Source organism: Alternaria ethzedia, assembly GCF_023757985.1.
Source record: "Alternaria ethzedia strain BMP 0044 chromosome Unknown scaffold_28, whole genome shotgun sequence".
Lineage (NCBI taxonomy): Eukaryota > Fungi > Ascomycota > Dothideomycetes > Pleosporales > Pleosporaceae > Alternaria > Alternaria ethzedia.
Window position 1 is genome coordinate 294808 of NW_026056221.1, and position 21344 is coordinate 316151.

General features: G+C 53.7%; 8 protein-coding genes across 8 annotated transcripts; 4 read left to right on the forward strand and 4 right to left on the reverse strand.

The window, feature by feature from the left end:
* Nucleotides 1–3196: 3196 nt before the first annotated feature.
* On the forward strand, nucleotides 3197–3702 carry J4E87_008707 (uncharacterized protein; the record flags this gene model as incomplete). The annotated part of the gene is made up of 2 exons (XM_049380292.1): nucleotides 3197–3381; nucleotides 3678–3702. The coding sequence occupies 2 exons, from the start codon at nucleotides 3197–3199 to the stop codon at nucleotides 3700–3702; spliced, it is 210 nt and encodes a 69-aa protein (XP_049230034.1).
* Nucleotides 3703–4331: 629 nt separating this feature from the next.
* On the reverse strand, nucleotides 4332–6431 carry COT1 (Cobalt uptake protein cot1; the record flags this gene model as incomplete). Its single annotated transcript, XM_049380293.1, has 5 exons — nucleotides 4332–4629; nucleotides 4691–5170; nucleotides 5218–5474; nucleotides 5528–5771; nucleotides 5818–6431. 5 exons carry the CDS (start codon nucleotides 6429–6431, stop codon nucleotides 4332–4334), a joined length of 1893 nt encoding a protein of 630 aa, XP_049230035.1.
* A 1239-nt stretch (nucleotides 6432–7670) lies between these two features.
* J4E87_008709 (uncharacterized protein) lies at nucleotides 7671–10942 on the reverse strand (the record flags this gene model as incomplete). Its single annotated transcript, XM_049380294.1, has 3 exons — nucleotides 7671–7761; nucleotides 7813–10509; nucleotides 10584–10942. The coding sequence occupies 3 exons, from the start codon at nucleotides 10940–10942 to the stop codon at nucleotides 7671–7673; spliced, it is 3147 nt and encodes a 1048-aa protein (XP_049230036.1).
* Nucleotides 10943–11965: 1023 nt separating this feature from the next.
* Nucleotides 11966–12800, reverse strand: J4E87_008710 (uncharacterized protein; the record flags this gene model as incomplete). The annotated part of the gene is made up of 2 exons (XM_049380295.1): nucleotides 11966–12476; nucleotides 12526–12800. The coding sequence occupies 2 exons, from the start codon at nucleotides 12798–12800 to the stop codon at nucleotides 11966–11968; spliced, it is 786 nt and encodes a 261-aa protein (XP_049230037.1).
* A 405-nt stretch (nucleotides 12801–13205) lies between these two features.
* SEC13 (GTPase-activating protein S13) lies at nucleotides 13206–14287 on the forward strand (the record flags this gene model as incomplete). Its single annotated transcript, XM_049380296.1, has 4 exons — nucleotides 13206–13211; nucleotides 13328–13443; nucleotides 13500–13949; nucleotides 14005–14287. The coding sequence occupies 4 exons, from the start codon at nucleotides 13206–13208 to the stop codon at nucleotides 14285–14287; spliced, it is 855 nt and encodes a 284-aa protein (XP_049230038.1).
* Nucleotides 14288–15246: 959 nt separating this feature from the next.
* On the forward strand, nucleotides 15247–16290 carry J4E87_008712 (uncharacterized protein; the record flags this gene model as incomplete). Its single annotated transcript, XM_049380297.1, has 1 exon — nucleotides 15247–16290. The coding sequence occupies one exon, from the start codon at nucleotides 15247–15249 to the stop codon at nucleotides 16288–16290; it is 1044 nt and encodes a 347-aa protein (XP_049230039.1).
* Nucleotides 16291–18303: 2013 nt separating this feature from the next.
* Nucleotides 18304–19141, forward strand: J4E87_008713 (uncharacterized protein; the record flags this gene model as incomplete). The annotated part of the gene is given in 4 exon segments (XM_049380298.1): nucleotides 18304–18307; nucleotides 18399–18508; nucleotides 18765–19121; nucleotides 19136–19141. The coding sequence occupies 4 exon segments, from the start codon at nucleotides 18304–18306 to the stop codon at nucleotides 19139–19141; spliced, it is 477 nt and encodes a 158-aa protein (XP_049230040.1).
* A 504-nt stretch (nucleotides 19142–19645) lies between these two features.
* J4E87_008714 (uncharacterized protein) lies at nucleotides 19646–20962 on the reverse strand (the record flags this gene model as incomplete). Its single annotated transcript, XM_049380299.1, has 1 exon — nucleotides 19646–20962. The coding sequence occupies one exon, from the start codon at nucleotides 20960–20962 to the stop codon at nucleotides 19646–19648; it is 1317 nt and encodes a 438-aa protein (XP_049230041.1).
* Between the last annotated feature and the right edge of the window lie 382 nt (nucleotides 20963–21344).

A 21344-nucleotide genomic window follows, 5' to 3' on the forward strand; every position in this document is an offset into this window, starting at 1 on the left:
TCTGAGGTACTGCAGAGTAGCATCGGGAGTAAATATAGATACATCAGTATAGATTGCTTCGCCAAGTACTGGAAGGAAAATCGATGAGCGCTGACTTTGGACTGCAACGTGAGATTCTCGGCAAGAACCTTTGTTGCGTCAAATTGCGACTCTTTCATGGACCTCAAAAACCTCAGGGCGACACTCTGGACGGACTTGGAGTTGTCTAGTGTTGAGCTGATAATATGAGAAGGCGCTGATCCCAACTGCATTGCGGGAAGGGGGCTCGATAGCTCCGTACCAAAAAGGCCATAGCCAAGGTAGGTTACCATTATCGATGCCGTGAACGTTCGGGCCTCTTCGGGGTCGAGACAAACCCCGCCATTGTGGCCCTCTCGATCTTTTTGTATGAGGTACTGGTTGACGCTCGGGTGTACTGTACGTATCGTGCCGTCTTCTTCGTCCACGGTAATGAGACAGCCGCAAGTTGCCAAAGCCGAATCCACGCTGTTCAGAAGCTTCGAGGGGTCCCAGGTTGTATCGCCAAGTGTGACACTCAGGGCCCCCTGCATTTCTTCCATTGTAAGCGGTCGCATCGTAGATGTGATGATTTTGAATATCTCTGTTTGATAAGTTCGACCAGGTTGCTGCAGCTGGTTCAGTATTTGATTATAGACCTGCGTAAGATTGCGAGGTAAATCAAGAAGTGCTTCGCGAATCTCTTTATCAGTCTTCATCGAGCATAATGACTCAATTTGTAGCGTCGCCCAAAGAAACATGCCTTGCGAGCCCTTCATTAGAGCGTCCCGTATGTCGAATATAAGAGCGGGGTCCCCGAGAACCAGCTTACGGGTTGTCAGACAGCGTTCCAGTTCAGTGTCCACAAACGCTTCAATGTCTTGGGCGTTCTCGGGCTGTAGCGTGACAACAGCAGGGCGGAATATTGGCATATCTGCTAGACTATGAGAGTCCACGCGATGTGATACACATAAATGCACATCCCGAACTGATTGGAGCTCCTTGATCCCGAGTAAGATGTAATTTCTGTCTTTTTCGAGACAGTTGTGTAGTCCATCAAGTACTATCCATATGTGTGTTGACTGAGGAACAACCTCATACAGCAGAGTTACGAACTGTTCCACACTGAATGAGTGTTTGTGTCGCGGGTCCAAAGTAGTCAGGTCCGGTACAGTCTCGAGTATTTGTCGTACCAGTGTGCCAAGGACTCGTTGGCAATTTAGATCCCATGAGTCGTGCTCGCAGAAGTGATAAGCAACTACAGCATCGGTGCCTTCGATATGAGCAACGAGATCGTTGACTATATTCGCCATCATGACAGTCTTACCCGAGCCAATGCTGCCTCTATAGAGAAGCGTAGTTGACGCCTTGCAATCTCTCCAGTCATGATATTCGGTGGTTTGCAAAAAGCTGGTAGTAGTTCCGGTCTTGCGGATTCGCCTCCAGGGTGTCTCATAATCATGTGTTGAGAACATATCGAGGATGCGGAGCCTTTCTGCCAGTTTCCGTTGATGTTCAGTTGCCTTTGCATGTCGTGTTGAAAGAGCTCTGAACGCTGAACTAGTCTGGACTTCCATATCGATTTTCTGAGCCAACAAAAGATCCACTTCCTCTTTTATTGACTTTGCCCAAAGGTTGAGCTCAGCTTGCAACTCTCTCACGTCCGAGTCATTCACCGTATAGCCTAGCTTTGAGAAGGTTGATTTCCGGGCGAACTTCATGATACGATTGCAGAGGTGCACTACCACGATGAAGTATTCGTTGATCTGGGACTGGAGGAGTCTTGACCGGGGGTAAAGAAGTCCCAACGCCTGATATCGTGGAGCTGAGCGACCAACATCCATGAAGATCAGTGAAAGTCTCTCTAAATATGACGAGGAGTTGACCAACGCCTGTCCATAGTCAGCAGTTGAATCCACTCCTTCCAACGCTTCTTGCTCCGAATGACCGAACTCGAATGAGATGAACACGCTTACCAGCAGCGACATGCGGACTAGCGACCATACGCCACATGCGATGATGTTTTGAGATCCTCCAATAATTACGTCACCAAGCGCAGCGAATTGTTGAACGCCATGGAGAAAATTCGTGAACCGTGGTCCAAAACATCGACTGCCAGCCTTTTGAGCTCTGTCAATATCTGCAGTGACCCGCATGACACTGTTGGGGCCGGGAGGCGATTCGAGCGCTTTCGATCGATCTGTTCGGAAACTGGCCTTCTCAACCATAGACAGATTGGCTTCGAATTGAGACACCGCTTCGGCGAGACGGATTTCAGGTCTCAGTCTCGCCACGCTAGGGATGATATGAGACATGACGCCGAGGGGTTTGATGCATAGCACCAGTGAAGCGTAAGGCGAGGTGGTGAATAATCGTCGAAGTATCTACCAAGGGACCGTCCCTCAAGAGATACCAGCCGAGAGTGCTGTGTTGGTACGGGCAAAGCGACGAGACACTATGTCATGCCTGCACGAAGGAGGCGTGGCAGACCTAAGTAGCCATAGAATCGAGGCGGGGTAACCACAGCCTCGTGCGACATACTATACCTTCCATGCGCACATCTTGCAGTATTATCGCTGATCCACAATTTGATTGGGCACATCCGACAAGGGTCGGGATCGAGGAAGGGGCTGAAGTGTGGTATGCCATCGAGTTGTAGGGGCGCGCAAGATCAACCTTGAGAAGGACCGAACCGTGCCACATACTGGGCGACCTACAGTACTGTAGATAGGCTTCTGGATATTGAGACTGGTTGCCTTCTCATCGCTTCGATCTGTGCGCGTTAATGCTAAGATTTACTGTACAGGTTATCTCCTGGGCTCGTGCTTGTTGCGAGGATTCGCAGCGTCATGGACGTTAGTTGCCTGTATCGAGAGTGTCGGCAGACATGACACTGTCTTCCCTAATTCCCTAATAGTAATGGAAACTAATAACAAGGCGTGAGTATACTCTGGAAATAAAGTGTGACTGGCTGAATAATACTGCACTGATGAGGATGCATCGATGAAGAAGCAGACGCGCCCTTTCCTTGAGTCCCAGATACCCTATCGATAAGGCCCAAGCACGTACCACCGCGACCCTCGGTTTTCGGCGCAAACCATCATCGCAACCTAGACATTTCTGCCTCCAACCCTCACACCACACCCCCGTCAACCCCCGTCCTACCACCCAAACCTCACGCACCAACACCACCGCCAAAATGTCCACCGCCTACAACCCCCAGCAAACCACGGACCCAGCAACCGTCAGCCAAATCGACGCAACCGCGCGCACTGTGCATTACAAGTGCGGCGACTGCGACATGGACGTTCCGCTGAAGCGTGGAGAGCCGATTCGGTGCAGGAACTGTGGGCATCGTGTGCTTTACAAGCAGAGGACGAACCGGTAAGTGATTTTGAGTTTTGGGAGGATGGAGACAGGGGCAGGGAGAAGAGAAGAGAAGAGAAGAGAAGAGAAGAGAGCGGGCGATAAACGTAGATTCGGAGAGAAGAGGCGCGCCCTAGACCTGGGAGAAGGGAGAAGCGGGAAGAGAGGAACGAGCGGAACGAGCGGAAGCGCAACACCGAGCGCATGTCGAAGGAGAATGAGAATAACGAGAAGACGAGGCAAGAAGGCGTCAAGCACAAAGAAAAACTAGCTAGCAGCCTCAACACGAACAGTCTCACTAACACAATATTTAGTATGGTCCAATTCGAAGCCCGATGAACGAGCAAATCGCCCAACTCCGAATACAACGATACGGCGAAGCGGCGAGCAATACGGACAAGATTCCAGATCTCAGGGCATGGAAACAGGCGTATACAAGGGGCAGGACAACCAGCGACGGAGATTTCCACACATGACAGCGACATCTGCACAAGGAGGAATACGAGCGAGAGGAGACATGTCAACTTGGCATCTCAGAAGGCATTAGTACAGGAGTTTGATTCGGATGTTTGAATGCGATATGGAGATGATAGCAGCAATTCCCAGACTCCGAACCATCACAAGCACATCAGCCACCATGACTATTACCACACGCTTCATTCTTCTTTCTTGGACGTGATCTTGACTTCAACCCCAGTAAACAGAGGATCAAAAGAAACCTTTACCAGCCATTACTCCATTCACGCGCTGTGCGCAAAGATTTATGTAGTATATGGTTATGATGTGATGTGACAGTGGTGCCAGCCAGAACACTTTCCTTCCCATTCCAGGCTTCATGCTATCAAAAGGGAACGGCTTCGAGACAGACAGACGGAAAGAGAGAGTTCTCGACCCCAGAAATCCTGACCATCCCTCCCCAAACACCCCCAGCCCTCTTCCTTCATCAACCCTTCCAGCTAAACACCAATCTACGACCCGCGGAACGCGTCAAAGCGCTTATACGTGTACCCAATAAAGGGCAAGCTCGTCGCATACTCGTCTTCGTTTGCCTGTGCGGCCTGCGCCCTGTGAGCAGCTGAGGTATCATTCTGGTCAATCTCGTCGATGGGGAAGTATTGAGTATCAATGTTGGACTGCAGTTTGGGTTCGAAAGGCGCACGGATACGGCGGAGACCGTCCCAGGAGACGCCGCGGAAGAAGGGGTGCTGTTTGATTTCGTTGGCGCCGCCGATGCGACCGAGGCGGTGTTCGGCGTCACAGATGAGCCTGGACATGTATGTTAGTTACTGGGATGATGAGGAAGATCGTGTGGGATAGAGGCGCTTACCGTCGGACAAAGTCTTCAGCTTCGGCGCCGAGTTGCTGGTCGGGAGGGAAGTGCAGGTTACGCGGCCAGTCGACAATCTTGCGGTACGTATCGTGTGGCTCCTCAGCGCAGAACGGCGGCCAGCCGATCAGACACTCGAACATGATTGTGCCTACCGACCACCAATCACAGCTGTAGTCGTAACCTTGGCCGCTGAAGATCTCCGGCGCGATGTAGTCGGGTGTACCGACGGTCGAGTAGGCGAGCTGTCGACGAGACTTACGCCATGTGTTGATTTGGGTACGGTTGCTGACAGTCAGTTGAATCTGGTCGAGGTTCATTGATTGTCGGTTGTCGCGGTTCGACTTGTGTGCGCCGCCGGCGAGCAGCTTCTTGTAGTAGTTGGCGTCGTGCTCCTTGTGGAAGCCTGTCGACAGACCGAAATCTGTCAACTTGATGTGGCCGCCTCGGTCGAGAAGGATGTTGTCGGGCTTGATGTCACTGGGAGAGTTAGAATCTTTGTCTTGGTGCGACTACTAAACACATACCGGTGTATGAAACCAAGCTTGTGGACGGCCTCTATCGCGAGCGTGATCTCGGCCATGTAAAATCGTGTAATGTCCTCGGTGAAGATTTCATACTTGATCAGCATCGTCATCAAGTCACCACCTGGCAGGAACTCCATAAGCATGTAAAGGAAGGTGTTGTCCTGGAAGGTTGTGTGCAGCTTGACAACCCATGGACTGTCGGATTCGGCGAGAATGTCACGTTCTGACCGTACGTGAGCCAACTGGTCTTTCTTGAACTGTTGCGTGTGAGCTTAATGCTGCAGGTGGGTATCGAATGAGGACTGCCTACCATCTCCTGCTTCACAAGCGACTTGAGCGCGTAGATCTTGCCGTCGTTGCGCCGTTGCACCAGCTTGACCTCTCCGAAAGCACCCTTGCCGATAATCTTCAGTGTCGAGAAGTTTTCGGGCTTCTCCTTTGTCCGCAGGAACCGCAGGTATTCGACTTCGGCACGGCGCATGCTATCCTCCTTGGACCGTTTTCGGCTGTCGGAGATGGACGTCTCCTTCATAAGAGCATCGAGTTCGAGAGCTCTGTAGCAAGGTCAGTAGTGCTCAACTAAACGTCGGGAATTCCCACCTTTGGTTTCGGTCGCGAGCGCGCTGGACACTGTCCTTGAAGAATGTATTGATGAGACTCTTGGATACCATGGCCTGCTTGTCTACATTCTCCGTGTACTTGGTGGGGTTTCGTTGCGGCGCCTCTTCATCGTACAGCGAGGGCTGTCGGGGCCCCGAGCTGCCACCCTGGCTTCCGTAGCCATAGCCTCCTCTGTTGTCTGCGGTGCGAGGGCGTCCAGGGTTCGGGGAGGCTTGTCGGCCATACGGACTTCCAGAGCGACCGCTGCCCCCAAGGTGTTGGTGCGACAGTTGTTGGGCGAGGCCGTTGGCGCTCTGGTCGAAGCGCTGGCTGCCTGGCGCCTGGAGGTTGCCCTGCTGCCCTTGATATTGTGCCTGCTGGTAGGGGTTCATGAAGTAGCCTCCGCCCCCGTTATAGCCATTGCCCTGTTGCTGCTGCTGGGCGCCCCAGACTTCCTGCTGGCCGGCCTGGTTGGGGTATACAGGTTGCGGGAACGTCGAGGGTGTCGTCGGGAATGCTCTGCCGACTTCCTGCTGGTACTGCTGGTTGTTTCGGTCACCGCCGCCGAAGCCAAAGTTGAGCTGCAGGCGGTTGCCTTGCTGGTTGTTGTTCATCGTGGCGGCCGCAATCGCTTCGGAGGGGAAGTCGGTGTAGTCGTGGTGGGTGTTGGGTGTCAAGTAGCGGAGGAACACCAAGTCTGAGTCTGGGCGGTGGAGACGGCTGGATTAGGAACAGTGACAATGCCGCTCTCTCACGGGCGTCTTAGCGGTCCACGGCGACTGCAGAGGATTCTTCAGTGCGGCGCTGGCAAGGAGAGGGAGGTGCTGGGGAGTGCCGCAGTAGCTCGGTCAGGGATAACAACTTTAGGGCGAGCTGGGACCACCAGGCGGGGAACTGTGCCAGCAACCCAACGCATGTTTCAGACGACTCGGAGGAGCGCAAGTTAGAAATGCATCCCAATACATGCCTGGGTAAAACATGTTCTAGCAGTTTAGTGAACACGAGACGCCCTCCACCACCCCTCCGCCTCTCATGCCTCTACCCACCCACCATTATGCCAACGCCTTCCTGCGTCTCAGACACACCCGGCCGAGATAGAGCATGTGCTCGCCCACGTTGGCTATTCACCTTGCTTGTGCCGCCTGTCCGAAACAGGTCAGGACGGTACAGATCCGACAGCCTGTCACGCCGTTGCTGTACCCCGGGACTCGAAATAACGAACCTATCATCAAGCTATCGATAGCGAACCTCCAGCCCAAAGAGGAGCACGTTACACAAAACAAAGGCAGCCACACGAGGAAGCAGCGTGGTCAAGCGACGAAAAACACAACAGTGCAACATCGGGTAACAAATTCTGAGGTACAAGCACGTTGTTGTCATTCAATAGTTCGCAAGTGATGTAACACGTCCAACCATCATCCATTATACCATTACAGTACAATTACCATCGCACTTCGCTAAGCGAGGATTACATGGTAGCAATCCAAAAGAACGAGCAGGCAGAAGCCCCCGAGATCTCAACAAAGTCCGCCATGCAAAGGTTTGTGTAGCGCTGAGAAAACGCTGTAACCATCGACGGGTATAGAACATTGACGACAAAAAAGGTATGTCTGTCAAAACAAAAGTGTGTTCCGGTCGGTTGGGGATCGGAAAAGTATACTAAGACAATATTGAAGGGTGAAAGTAAAGTGTAGTATGCGTAGGATCGTGAGGCCCATGTAAATGCGGGAGCTGGGTAAAACGCCGAAGATGGAAAAAGGATGTCCCAAAGACGATACGGTGGTATCGAGGAGTTTTGTCGAAGAGAAGGTATTATGTATAGCCGTTGAGTCCAGCGGGTGTCGGTAGGATCATTATGCGGTGGTGGCCATTAGAGCCTTGACCTTTTCGCGCTCGGCGACGATCTCGGCTTGCAGTTTGCGTGTCTGCCTCATAGCCTCGTCCCTAGAAACATGTTAGCACACACTCGTTATTCGTTGTGTCGGATTGACATACCTCTCGAATTGCAGGTCAGCGACCTCCATCTGAGCAGTGTTCATGCGGCCAACGACTTCCTCCATCTCGTGATCGGCATCGCGAAGAGCCCTCTCGAGCTCCTCTACGCGCTTCTCAAGCGACTCCGTCTTGGTGGCTTCAGCTAGGCTCATGGCGGGTCCACTTGAAGTTACGTCAAGACGAGGAGACCGTTGCGAGAAGACAGGGGACGATGGAAGCCTGGGAGAGAACGCCGAAGGACTGAGGAGTCCGGACTTGACACGGCGCAGGTGGTTGGTGTGGCTTTCCTTGATAGCCTGAACCTCGTCTTCGTGGCGCGCGACAGCGTCTTCTGAAGACTGTTGGGCGAGCATGACCTTGTCTTCTGCTGCCTTGAGCCTCTTCTCCAGCTGGATGATTTGCTCTGTTGACCTGCGTTGGTCCTGTTCTCCGCGCATGATCGCGTCAGTAAGACGTTTGCGCAGAGCGCTGTTGGCAGTGAGTTGCTGCTGGATCTTAGCAGAGAGCTCGTCCATGCGGGTGGCTGCAGCAAACAGCTCCTTGCTAAGCTCTTGTTCTCTGCCCAAGTGTTCGATCTCGGACTGTTGAAGGGCACGAGCCTGTTTGCGGTACTGCTCGGCTTCGTTCTGCGCATAATCGCGCTCTGCCTCTGCATCAGAAATGCTCTGTTTCAAGAGGTCCAGAGTTCGTTCAGCTTCGGCACCGGCAGCGCCGAGTGCATCTCCGTCGCTCGACTCAAGTTGCTTGACGCGAGCAAGCGAGAGGGCATGAGTAGTTCGTAGCTCGTTGTAGGCCTTGTCCAAGGCCAAAGGTTCGTTTTCTATCCGGATCTCGGGTATCGAGATGTCGTGTTCTCTGAGCAGCTCGCGAAGGGAACCAGTTTCTTGCTGTGCACGATCCAGGTCCATTCGCAGTCCACCAAGACCCTTCTCGCATTGCCACTTCTGTTCAAGTGCTTCGTCGGCTCGGCGGCGTAAAGAGTTGACTTCCTGTCTCAGGACTGTAACCTCTTTGTGGAACGCAGTCCGGCGAGGAGTGAGGTTCAGAGCAGCGTCCCTCTCAGCCTCTACCTCTTTGATGCGGCGTGCGAATTCCTTCTGCTGCAGCTCTTGACGTTGCAAGATATGTTTTAATGCCTTGTGGAGTGCATCTCGTTGCTCTTCCAGCTCCTTCATAGGGTTGCTGACTGTCGGTGCACCGACTGGTGATACATCACCCGATCTGTCTTTGACAGAGTTGGAACGTGACAATGAGCCTCGTTTCGAATTAAGGCCAGCGGAGCTACGGGCTAGCGAGTTCGAGCGGGTTAAACCAACTCGTAGGTTGGGTAGAGGTCCGAGGTCCCCTTCCTCTTGGATAGACTGGACCCGGGACTGCTGTGGTGCTTGTTGTTGCATCATCCTTTGCTTGACAAGCGACTCGTTCTCGGATTTAAGTTGCTGAATTTCCTGTTGCATACGAGTGGTTTCGTACACGAGCTTTTCTGTGTCGGCAGCATCTCCTTCGAGCACTTCGAGCCGCGCCCGGAGTTGCGGTACCACTTCGTCGCGCAGGTTGTCGGCCTCGTTGCGATGCTTCTCCAGTTCATCCCGGAGTGCTGTGAGGAGGTCTTCGAAGTTCTCCTTGACCTGTCTTTCCTCAGCCAAGCGCCTCTTCGCATCCTCGAGCGACATGGAGAGCTCTTTGACTTTGGGTGTCTCAACGACTGAGCCAGCCCTTGACTTGTCGCCGACTTGGTCTTCGAGTTGTTGCACTTGCTCCTCTAGATCTCTTCTGCGTCGCAGCTCATCTTGCAAGCGTTCTGCCATTTGCATTTTGATTGTTGCACGCGCCTGTTCTGCCTTCCTCCGTTGCATCTCGACCTCTTCGAGCTTGCTCTCGGGATCGCTGATCGGAAAGCGGATAGAACTTGTGCCAGAATCCGAGTAGTAGTCGCTAGTCCTACGATTGTCAGACATGGCAGTGGAACTTTCTGCCTTCCACCGCTCGACCTCGTCTTCTAGCTCCATCTCTCTTTGTATCGAGGCAGCAAGCTCGGAGCTGACCTCGCGCAACTCGCGCTCCAGCTCTTCTACGTGAGCGTTCATCTGGGGCGATGACGATAGAAGTGGAGTTCCGGGGACAGTGAAGTACGAGCCGAGCGAATTGGCGGCTGGGATGTCTAGGCCGTTGGGTTTTGACTTTGAGCCCATGCCGGGTTGTCTGTAGCGTGGAGAGTCGGGTGATGAGTGTTCTGAGAAGGCGGTGGCTGGCGACGCGGGCTCGTTTTGGGGACGCGAGTTCCAGCCAAAGAATGAGGTGAATCCTCCTCCGCTGGGTGATTTGGGCTTTGTGTTTTGGCGTGTAAGTGAAGGGTCCTCGGGACCGTAGTTGTAGTCGTCCATGAAATCTTCCGTGACACCGTTCAAGTCGAGTTTGAGGTCTGGCGGCGGTTGCGATGCGTTGTTATACACTGGCATGTTCGGCATGGTAGGGGATCGGGCGTGTGCTCCCCGGATGCCAAAGGCCTTCAACGCCTCGGTCTTGCTCTGACGTTGGAGTTGGATGCCGCTGGCCGATCGATCATGCCGCGCGGCAGACGGTGCGGTTGGGGCGGTCGGGGGTTCTCGCGTTGCGACGAAGAGCGAGCTCCCACGATCACGTTCTGAGAATTGGCGGGGTGCGGTTGCCGTCAGAGGGGTCCTTCCATGTGGGTTGCTGGTGGTGTTGTTAGCCAAGTGTCGATGAAAGGAAGGCGCGATGAAAAAGGAAAGCGCGTGTCGGCAACTCACTCGTCAAGGTTCCGGGGCAGGAAGAGGTCTTCGTCAGTGACTGGCGGCGACAGCACGGTGTCGGGGGCGCGTCCTCTTTGAGCAGCGAGATCAACGCTCTTATCAGGTGCAGTAGCAGATGGGAGGTTAGATTGTTGATCGACAGTAAAGCGACCAACTACGGGGGAATTCGCGGGAAGGGGCTTTCTGCGGACCGGGGACTGGAGGACGGCGACAGGCACAGGTTGCGAGGACTGGGACCGAAAAGCAGCAAAGGACGAGATGGCAATCGAGGCCAAGGACGAGCCCTTTTGGCGAGGCGGCGAGGCAAAGGCGTTGGGAGCATGTGCGCCCTCGGGGGACGCTTGGACGGCTTGCATATTCTCGTATTATCCCCCCGCGATGGACATGGCGTGCACAAATGATGGGCGCAGAGGGAGGTGGAGAGTCTGCCAAAAGTCGCTTCTTCGTAAAGGGGACCCGCCTAGCTCGCCAGGTACAGCTGCCGGCGAAGGGGGCGCCCAGGGGCCTCTGAGCCGATCGCAGCGCTCGAATTGGTCGATTCGGGCGCTTTACCTGACCGTGATGGGCGGTTCGCGCTGCTCGAGGTGGAGCGAGCCGCGCCAGGGGGCTTTTTAGGGTTAGGATGGCTGCAGGTACACTTTTTACCCAGCCAATGGGCGCCGCGGACTAAGGGGAGGCTCAAGAGGGCGCCTCGTCTGTCGTCGTGGGGAGTGAGTTGCGGAGTGTGATTCGGGGATACGCTCAATTGCAAAGTGGGTGTTGACATCTCAGAGTCGCGCGCTCCGGTCGAGTTGACGTTGACGCTGGCTGCCCAGGTGACGTGCGGAGGCGCCTTTGCCTGCGACGTGAAACACTCCATGAGGCGCTGAACCACCAAGACTCGATCCCAGCCGTCACCATGTGCATAGCGACTGCAACCCTGCCATGTGACACCCGCAACGGGTGGCTTGCAGTGGATTGCATGCGACCTTTATTTTGGCATCGCGCAATTTTCCGACAACCACGGATGTATCCAAATGAGGAAGCCAGCACGCTAAGGGGCAGCTGTACTGGGATGTGGCTGATATTCGCCTGCCGCGAACGACGACAGTGCTCACGACGACGACTCATGACGACCAGTCCAGCCTCTCGGCCTATGCTAACGGCGAGGATCCTTCTTATGGAGGTGACGAGGCCCCTGAGATGCAATCTTAGATTCACAGCCGGCTGCATATCTCGCCGCCTGAATCGCATGTGCTGATGCCTTGACTCTCAGGCATGCTCCCGACTGCCGACGCCGCATGACTATCATGCCATGGCAATTTGACATCTCCACACATACTGCGACATTGCGTGCGTGGTCTGATATTAGTATTTATAATTACTTCAAGGTGGAGCGCTCATCGCCAGCCGCCGACACGGCCTTCATCCCATCGCTCCTTGCGCTCTCCTCGAAGGTAGGCGATCTTTCGGCCCTCCCTCAAGCGCCTCACAAAGTCCGTCACTTCGCGGTCGCTAGCCACGGCATCCCCACCACCGAAACCTTCACCTTCGAGGAAGCTTTCTTCCAGTCCCCGGCATAACGCCTCTTGCTCGCCTACTGAAGCACTCAGCCTCTGATAGAGTGCTGGCGGACTGAACTCTCGCAGTGCCTCATCTTGTTCAGCCTGCTTTGCTTTCCACTGACGCTCCAAAGCCTTAAGTGATAACAACCGCGACTGTGTGCTATCTCGTTGGTGCTGGACATGTGCTTCCAGCTGTTTGAGTGACTCTGCCAACCCTACATTCTGTGCGAGAAGTGCCTGCAGAGGCGCAATAGATGCAGGTAACGATGGGTGTGTTGTCTCAGGATTGTGAATTATAGCATTTTGCAATTCTGGCGTCTGAAGCACATGATGCAAGTCTTTGGTCCTACTCGTGCCTTAGTAGTTGGCTTAGCTAGGATGCAGGGTTGGCATACGGTTTGTCCTTGAGCACATCAGGGAGCCAGCCATCGTCCGGCGGTTGGACTGTTGGTTGCTCAGGGCCTATCTGCGAGTACTGCTGTTGTGAATACGAACTCTGTTGTTGATCTCCCGAATACGATGATTGACCTGGCGGGGGTGGGGGTAATGGAGGTCCCTGTGATGGAGTCGCATTCCCACTTGACCGTCCTGGCTTTGGTGGGGGCGGTGGAGGGGTTGATGCATCGTACTGGTAGAAGTTTTGCGAGTGGCGCGGAGAAGAATAGGCCATGATGAGTGATGGGTGGTGAGTGGAGGTAGTGGTTGCATGTGATGCTTACATAGTACCTGGGTAGGTCCACGGGTGGTGTTGCGTGTGCTAGCGCGTCATTGGGATTCGATCTAATCTTATCTCATCAAGACCCCTGCATTGAGGCCACAGCAGCATCAACCAACTTTGGGGCACTGTGTAGCTGTGGACACGTCTGGACGCGCCTGCTCATACTTCTGCCTACACAATCCTCTCGCCGCCTTCAAATACCGCTTCGACCTCCATTTCACTCACCACCATCTATCGCAGCTGATCTACAACAAGAATGGCAAGCACTTCCCCACCAACGCGCCCAACCTGATCATGTCCGCTAACTTGCGACTGCCGCTGTAGGCCAACGTTATAGCGAACTCCGGCCACGATGACATGATTGTACGTTCTCTACACACATCCGCCTCTATCCTCAGCCCACATTCGTACATTCCACACCACCAGCCAGCGCAATGGGCGACATCGACCCGCCCCCGACCGATTCTAACGAGGTACAGCATGACGCCGTACTGGATTACTACGGCAGGCGGCTCGCGACGTGTTCTTCGGACAAGACCATCAAGATCTTCGAGGTTGAGGGCGAGAAGCACACACTGGTTGAGACCCTGAGAGGGTATGTCGTTCCCAAAGAAGTCATGGTCTCACGGAACTCGACGCTGACTATCGTAGACATGAGGGCGCCGTCTGGAGCGTAGCATGGGCACACCCAAAATACGGAAACATCCTCGCCTCCTCCTCGTATGACGGAAAGGTCCTCATCTGGCGCGAGCAGTCCGGCAGCTGGCAAAAGATATACGAGGTCGCCCTACACACACAGTCGGTCAACATGGTCGCATGGGCTCCTCACGAGGCAGGCTGCCTCCTTGCCTGCGCATCATCTGACGGCAATGTCTCGGTGCTCGAATTCAAGGACAACAACTGGACACATCAGACCTTCCCTGCTCACGGCAACGGCGTAAACAGTGTTTCTTGGGCACCTGCCTATGCGCCAGGACAGGTCATCAGCGCAAGCGGAAACCAGGCAGGCGCTGCAAAGAGGCTAGTCACCGGCGGAACCGACTGCCAGGTCAAGATTTGGGAGTTCAGCCCCGAGAGCGGCAGCTGGAATGCGACACCGCTGTAAGTCATGGTCGCGAATCGACGATATGGGGCATTGGCTAACATTATACACTAGTGGCGGTCATGCAGATTGGGTACGCGACGTCGCGTGGTCCCCTACCGTTCTCTCCAAATCGTACATCGCCTCCGCATCCCAGGACAAGACTGTCATTATCTGGACATCATCAGATCTGCGCGAGTGGAAGCGCACCCAGCTTGACGTCGACGCTGCCGCGTGGCGCGTGAGCTGGAGTCTGAGCGGCAATGCGCTCGCAGTCAGCACCGGCGACAACAGGGTCAGTCTATGGAAGGAGAGGCTCAGCGGCGGATGGGAATGCGTCAAGACGATCGAGGAGTAGAACATCTCTATAAAAGACAAAGCAGAGCCTGGGACGTTCTTGCAATACCCCGTACGTCTCGGCCTCAAATTCAGGACTGACCAGTGGCCACCATACGAAGACGACGGGCCGTGGTGTACTGAATACGGGTGTTACCAATTCACTTACGAACAATATTGATGTAAGAGCATAGCACGAGGGCATAGTGACGCATGGGTGTAGCGTGAGCGTAGCCTTTAATCGATTGTAACAATCACAGCCTTGCCAACGCTTTACGTGAATTTCATCAAGCTTCTTCCAATGGCCTCACTCAATACATAAAATGACGTACGACGTAGCTACTCAGGACGATGGACCATGCCAGCACTCAACATATTACAATCACAAGATGAACATACCAAAGAGACTGCAAGACGGATCAGAAGCCTTGTTCAGATTGAGCCACATGAGCTTATTCGGGAGCGGGCGAATGATTATGACAGGAACACGGGATCCTGCATGCGATTCGTCATGGCCGAGTGATTAAGGCGCTATGCTCAAGAGATGCCGTTATCGACGGTTTTCTCAGAAGATGCCCGATACGGCATGTGCGAAGGGCGCTAGCTTCAGCCTCATCGCCCAGGTGGAGCTGGCATCTAGACCTACATATCTACACTATTCCAACTTCACGAGAACACTGCGCACCCCGATATAGCTTATCATCTTCCTTAGGGGACGATTTCCGCTGCGGCTGTCTCGTACTGAGCTTGTGTCTGTCTTCCAAGCTTCGTCGCACCTGCACGTTGGTGCCCTGACGCCAGCCTTCTACAGGACAGCTGCCTAACTCCTCACAAACGGCATCCAATCACGACCAACAAGTATCGTTCTACAAACCTTGAGAAGAGATATAAATCATGGCGACAGCGGAAGTCTATCAGGAACCGGCTTCTTCTCCTCTTCTCACAACACCATCTCGTCGTCAAATGTCTCCAGCTGCCGCGATGTCAAGCACACCGACAACACCAACACCATCTAATCGTGCCAGCCAGACGATCTTCACTCCAGTGCAACTCGAAGCGCGAGCAATTCTCACACACCTCCTCACGCGCCTCTCCCAACTCCCTGTCTCTTCCTCCGACGATGGCAAACCTCACCCTTACCACAAATTCGTTCCTTGGATCTCTCACCACAGCATCCCCACCCTCGTTCAATCAATCTACTCCCTTATACGTCCTCAAATCTGGCATCTTCTTTCCTCCCGCCTCTCTCTAGACGCCCTGAAGCATCTCGGTGGGGACCTGCGACACGAAGGCCGGGCCATCTACCTCAACGGCATCTTAGGTGTCGACAAAAGATTGAGGATTTATGTCGGCCAGAGTAGCAATCTGCGCGTGAGAGTGGCTCAGCACCTGAACTTCAGGTATAGGAGAGATCATCCGAGTCTACATTACTATGCGCTGGAGTGGAGTATCTACAATGTTTTCGGTGTACTAGCTGTGCTTCCTTCGGGTGGATATGGCAATGCAGTGCCGGGGATGGATCACCCGGAACTCGTGATGAATGTGCTGGAGATGTGGATGTGTCTTGTGTTCCGGACGTTACCCGAAGATACCCTGAAAGAGTGGCTACCAGACGATGTGCTCGTCGATAAGAAGAAGTTGACGGCGAAAGAGGGGATCGTAGGTGGCCTCAATGTAGCAAGTCCACTTGACCAGGGTGTGGAGATGAAAGAGAGGGAATTTGTGGATTTGAGTGAAGAGGACGACCTCATTATTCGGGATTATTTGAAGGACGTACAAAGAAAGAAGGGCGACGGCTTGGTTGGGGAACAGATGAAGGAAAGGAAGACGAAAGATGTTGAAGTGGATGAAGAAGAACGTGCGCTGAGGAAGAAGATGTACGCCGAGAAAGCACGAAGGTACCAGCGGAGAGATACGGATATCGTTGTTCCGCAGTGGGTGTTCCTGGGTGCTATGGCGGTGGGTGTGGGAATTATGCTACTGAGGAGTAGTGGGGGACCGCAGGCTAGAGGAAGCTGGAGATGAGGTGATCAAGGCCTTCTTCCCCCGTTTTCTCGTCTGAGATGAAGGCAACGAAACCAACGTCGATCATATTAACGTTGGCGGAAAGCCACTACGAGAGCGCCCCGCAAATCACCGACACTGAATAGTCAAGCCCTAAGGTACACGAACAAAGTCGATCGCGAGAAAGGTTTCCAGGTTCGAGCGCGGAAGCCAGCAGAAGCGACCCGTAAGGTTTCGTCCGAATAAGATGCGATCGCTGCGGTAAGCGATATATTTCACCAGAAAGCTGGTTACCACCCAACGCGTCGGAACAGGAGACATCCTGCAAAATTCGATTCCGCAGCGAGCCCTACGTCGATTCGCAGCATTTTCAACATCACAGCTTCTGCCGCGCCGCAGTGGCACACCTATGCTTCTGCAAAACGGCTCAAGACTGCTTGTCTGTCTCTTCACCGGCGCACGATCTGCTGGCGACCATGAGACTTCGAAGCTGCGAGGTGAGCCAAAGGCATGGACTTTTCTTTATTGCGCAACCAGAGCCCGACACCGGGCGGCCGTCCGCTTGGGTGTTGATAGATCACATCTCGCTTGGAGACTGCAGATCTTCTAAGCTACCATCCGCATGGTACTTCGTCATACCTCCCTTCGATCACGACGCGGTGCGTGCGAAAGTTCCGGTCTACCACTCAGATATTACTTCGCCAGATCTACCTATGATCACCGCAAGGCGTGCGAAGATAGGGCGATTTAATCCAGGTATTCGGCATCGTAGGAGTGTACTCCGCTTCCCACGCTGAAGACGGATAGCATAGCACGGATCACATGCTTCCGAGCGGCAGGCAGTTGATCAGGCAAGGGTCATGGCAGGGGCGCCCTTGACGATAGAGCAAATTCGAGACCTTCAAACTGCAGACCTCAAGTCATGTGCTTCCCTTCGACCCTGGCATGACGGGAGCTCCGAGATCTAGAGCACAACATGGGCGCTGGAATTCTCCGGGGAAGAGTAAAGACAAACAGTGCGGGCGAGCTGCCACAGGGTAAAATAAGCTTCGGTCCGTTTCTTAGCGTGGCTTTATCCCCAGATTGAAGGGAAACACTCAGACCGCGCCAGGCGAAGCGATGCCGCTAGTACTATTTCGTGCCAACAGCCTCGAAAGGTTCAAGATACAGTCGCAACATCATAGGTCAGATTCCAGGGTTGTCAGGCTTCTCCGTTGATCATGGCCCGATGGAGCGTTCTAGATAGGCGTCCTTCCCCAGAATCGGATTAGACTATGCCTTTCCAGGCCACAAGCAATGCCTCTAGGCTTACCAGGTCGAGCATTCTCAGGCTTACTTACTCACGGGGACTTGGAATCCGACATCGCCTAGAGGCTCTGCAGACATGCTTCCAGATCCAGCGAGAGCAGGGTGCTCTTCAGAGCTAGAGACTCGTCGGAGGCTGGCTGAACAATTCTTCACCGTCGTCCTACAGCTCAGTTCTTCCTGTTTCTGGCCACGACCAAACTTTTGTGGCTTGAAGTTCTAACTCGACGAGGAAGAGGAGGAGAAATGTGGCTGTCGAGATCGTGCAGCTAGAGTTCAGCTCCTCATTTTTACACTGCAACAAACCGATAGCGTCGCTTCCACCGACCTCAAGGTGCCGAAGGGACTGAGTTCTAGAGCGACGCGAGAGGGCGAGGAGAGAACAGTGTTGCCTTACAAGATGTATATAAGACGCTGTCGGGCAGCGTCTTGTTGTTTTCACCAGAGCACATCCTGCAGCATCTCCTCCATCGATTGAGCCTCCAACACTTGTACACTTTCACCATGCGCTTCAACAACGTGGCCGGACTTGCCCTGGGCCTCGCCATTCCCACGGGCGCCCTTTCCATTCCTCAGACAGAACTGGTAGGACCAACCGTGAAGGTAAAGGTAACACCAGCTAACTTCCTCCCAGTTTTCAGTTTCTTCAACCACACACACTGTGCTTTCAACTTTACTCTATACAGCACCACCACCAAGTCGACCTCCTCACAAGCAACATCAAGCACCATGGGTCTTCCGCAAGAAGAAGCAGCACTCAAATCGGCTATCATATGTACGTACTAACCTTGTCACTTCCATTTACATCATTAACGTAAACAAAGCTCACGCACGCGCGTATTACGGTTCAACGTACCCTGCGGGTTCGGTTTACGACGTCATCTCAGGCCAAGACGCAAACCTCCAATTCATAACCAACATCGTCATCTACCAGGTCGGCTCAGGAAGGTGTAACAAGGTACTAGGTTCCATGACCAGCCCTACCGTACTTGGTTCCTACTACCAACTTCTGGGAACTCTACGTTCATGGATGTTTCAAGGTCTCCAAGCTCAATGGGCAGAGACCGGCGAAACCATGTGACTTTTCTTTTTTTGAGTCTGCCCACTACCATCACCTCTTCAGTCACTGTAAGTCGCTGCCAGCTCTAGAAGCTATCATACTATTTACTGACAAATCTTCTCCGCAATAGGTACCCCTCACCATCTTCGAAACAGCAACAGCAACCGATACCGTAACTGCCACCGAAACTATCACAAACACCGCAACCGAGACCTCGACAATCACCGAACAAACCACAATTTTCACAGCCACATCCCCCGTTATCGCTATCCCCACATTCACCGTCTATGCCATCGGCGGCGATAACAGCGGAAACCCCATCGCGGACGCCAGCGTCTACATCCCCAACACCACCGGAAACGAGGCTGGTCTCTCGCCCGTCCTGCATTTTACCACAGTAGACAACAACAAGCTACAAGTCCTCAATGGGCCATATGCTGGCTCTGTCGGCAAGACCAACCCGAATGTCGGGGCAACTGAAGCCTATGTCCTTTTCGGAAGAAATGATGCTGGGCTGCAGGAAACGGTTTGCCAGGTCACGTACAATAACGCTGATGGAACATGCCCTTTGTCTTGTGTGGCTGCGAGAGGTACGACGAGTTATGACTGTGGAACCTTTTGGAGGATCGCTGGCGATGCTGACGTGGGTGGGTGTTATAAGTTCACTCCTTATGCTGTTGGTGGACCTTAGAAGCTGAGTATATGGAGTACTAGTTCACCATTGCAGGGGCAAAAGAAGCGTTGTTGGTTTCATAGTAATAGTACTATTACATGATATACAAATCTACACACAAAACCCCTCTTCAATCGCGACAGCGAAAAAGCGAAAGTACACCCCTCTGTTACACGACAGCGAAGCCAACAAGCTCGGTCAGGAAACAATCGTACCCAAAGCTTCCAACCATCCCCCGTTAAGAAATCGAAAAAAAACATACTAAAAGGCAGAACCAGCTGACACAAGTATATACAAAAACGAACGAACCATCTTCACAAATACCCAGTGTCTCAAACCTAGATAGCAGTGCGCTGATTACGATGCGAGTAATCACCGCGTTTAGCAATGGCTCCGTTTTCGCACTTTGTGCCGTCAGCCACGGGGATCATGATGACCTTGCCGTGGTCGCAGAGACCGAACTTCGTGCCGTCGGACGAACAGACGACAGCGCCGTCGGGGGAGCAGGGCTCTTTGTCTGAACCTGAACCCGGGTTTGCGGGTGCGGGTGAGGCGGGTGCGCCGGATGGTGTTGGTCTTAGAGGCGCGACGGGTGATGCTGCTGGAGACTGGCCGGTTGGTAGGGGCGCTGGAGCTGCGGCGGGAGCTGTGCCTGTACCGGCTGCTGGGGCGGGTGGGAAGATGCCGTCGGTGTTTGTTGGCATTGGCGCTGTGACGGTTACGAGTGTGCGGAGGGTGGACTCGGCAGGCTTGGGCTTGGGTGAGCAGGCGGACTTGGTGCCAGAAGGAGCAGCTGGTGGAGCGGGAGGGGGGCTTACTGGAGCTGGGCTCGCGGCAGATGGAGGCGTAGCAGCAGGTTGGTAGGCTCCTGAGTCCGGGGAAGGACTAGCAGTTGGAGGACTGGCGACTGGAGCACCAGGGTCGGCATTGCCGCTGCCACCACCAGCATCAGCACCGCCGGTGCTGGGTTGCGAAGTTGCGCCAGTGCAAAGATCCACGAAAGGACCTTTGCCAACAGACTTTACGTACTTTCCTGGGTTCTGGAACGTGAAATCACTGCTCTCTTTTGTCGTACCGCAAGACTGCGGGACTGGGATGTTTGCAACTGCCATATCGGGGAGAGCATCAAACGCGGTTGTGTCGTCGGCACCACCAGAAACCGTAATCGGCGCACAGTTCATGTACATCTCGCGGTTTCCGATCTTGTTGAACCACGTCCACGCTGTTGTCATGACGCCGTTAGGAAGCTCTGGGGGGATATCGAACTTGAAGGTATTGTCGAGGCTGGGACCGAATTCATCGAGATTGGCTTCTGCAGAGACAGGGCAGCCACCCTCAATGGAGTAGATGACTTTCCACACGGAGTCCTTTGTAGGCTCCTTATCGGTGGTGACGCTGATCTGGCATGAGCCTCCACCATGGACAGCCGTACCAGTGAATGCGAGAGTCTGTGATGAACCGACCTTCCATTCGTTCATAGTGTTTACCGTGTATGGTACGGCCTTGCAAGGGAAGTCGGAACCGGAAGCGTCGAGAGGTGAATTGTTGGGATTGCCGTATGGCACGGGACTCTTGAGAATCATGTGTGCGTTTGCAGAGAGCGGCGCCATGGCTAGCATGGCCGCCGCGGCGTAAAGGGTCGACTTGAAAGACATGGTGTTTCCTAGACCAGCTGAGGGATGTACCGTATAAGTCGAAATGTTGGTTCGGATGTCTGTAATCGGAATGTGTCTTGTCAAAGACTTGTCGCAAGCAGTTCTTGGGAGAGTAAAATGAAGGTCTCGTAGAGTTGCGTAGTTGGTATGAATGTCGTGCTCGTATTTGCGATGAGTTGTGTAGGAAGAATAACGAAAGTCTTTAGTAGGCGCGATGGTAAGGACCGTGGCGGCGTTGTAGAGTCATAACACAACAGCCTTAGTAATACGTAATGTACAATAGCTTCACAATGAGACAAAGCCTGGAGGTTATATACTTGATGCTGGGAGGTGAAGGTGAGTATTCAACGTCTCCCGGCGAATTAGCGCGCGCCATCGTTGC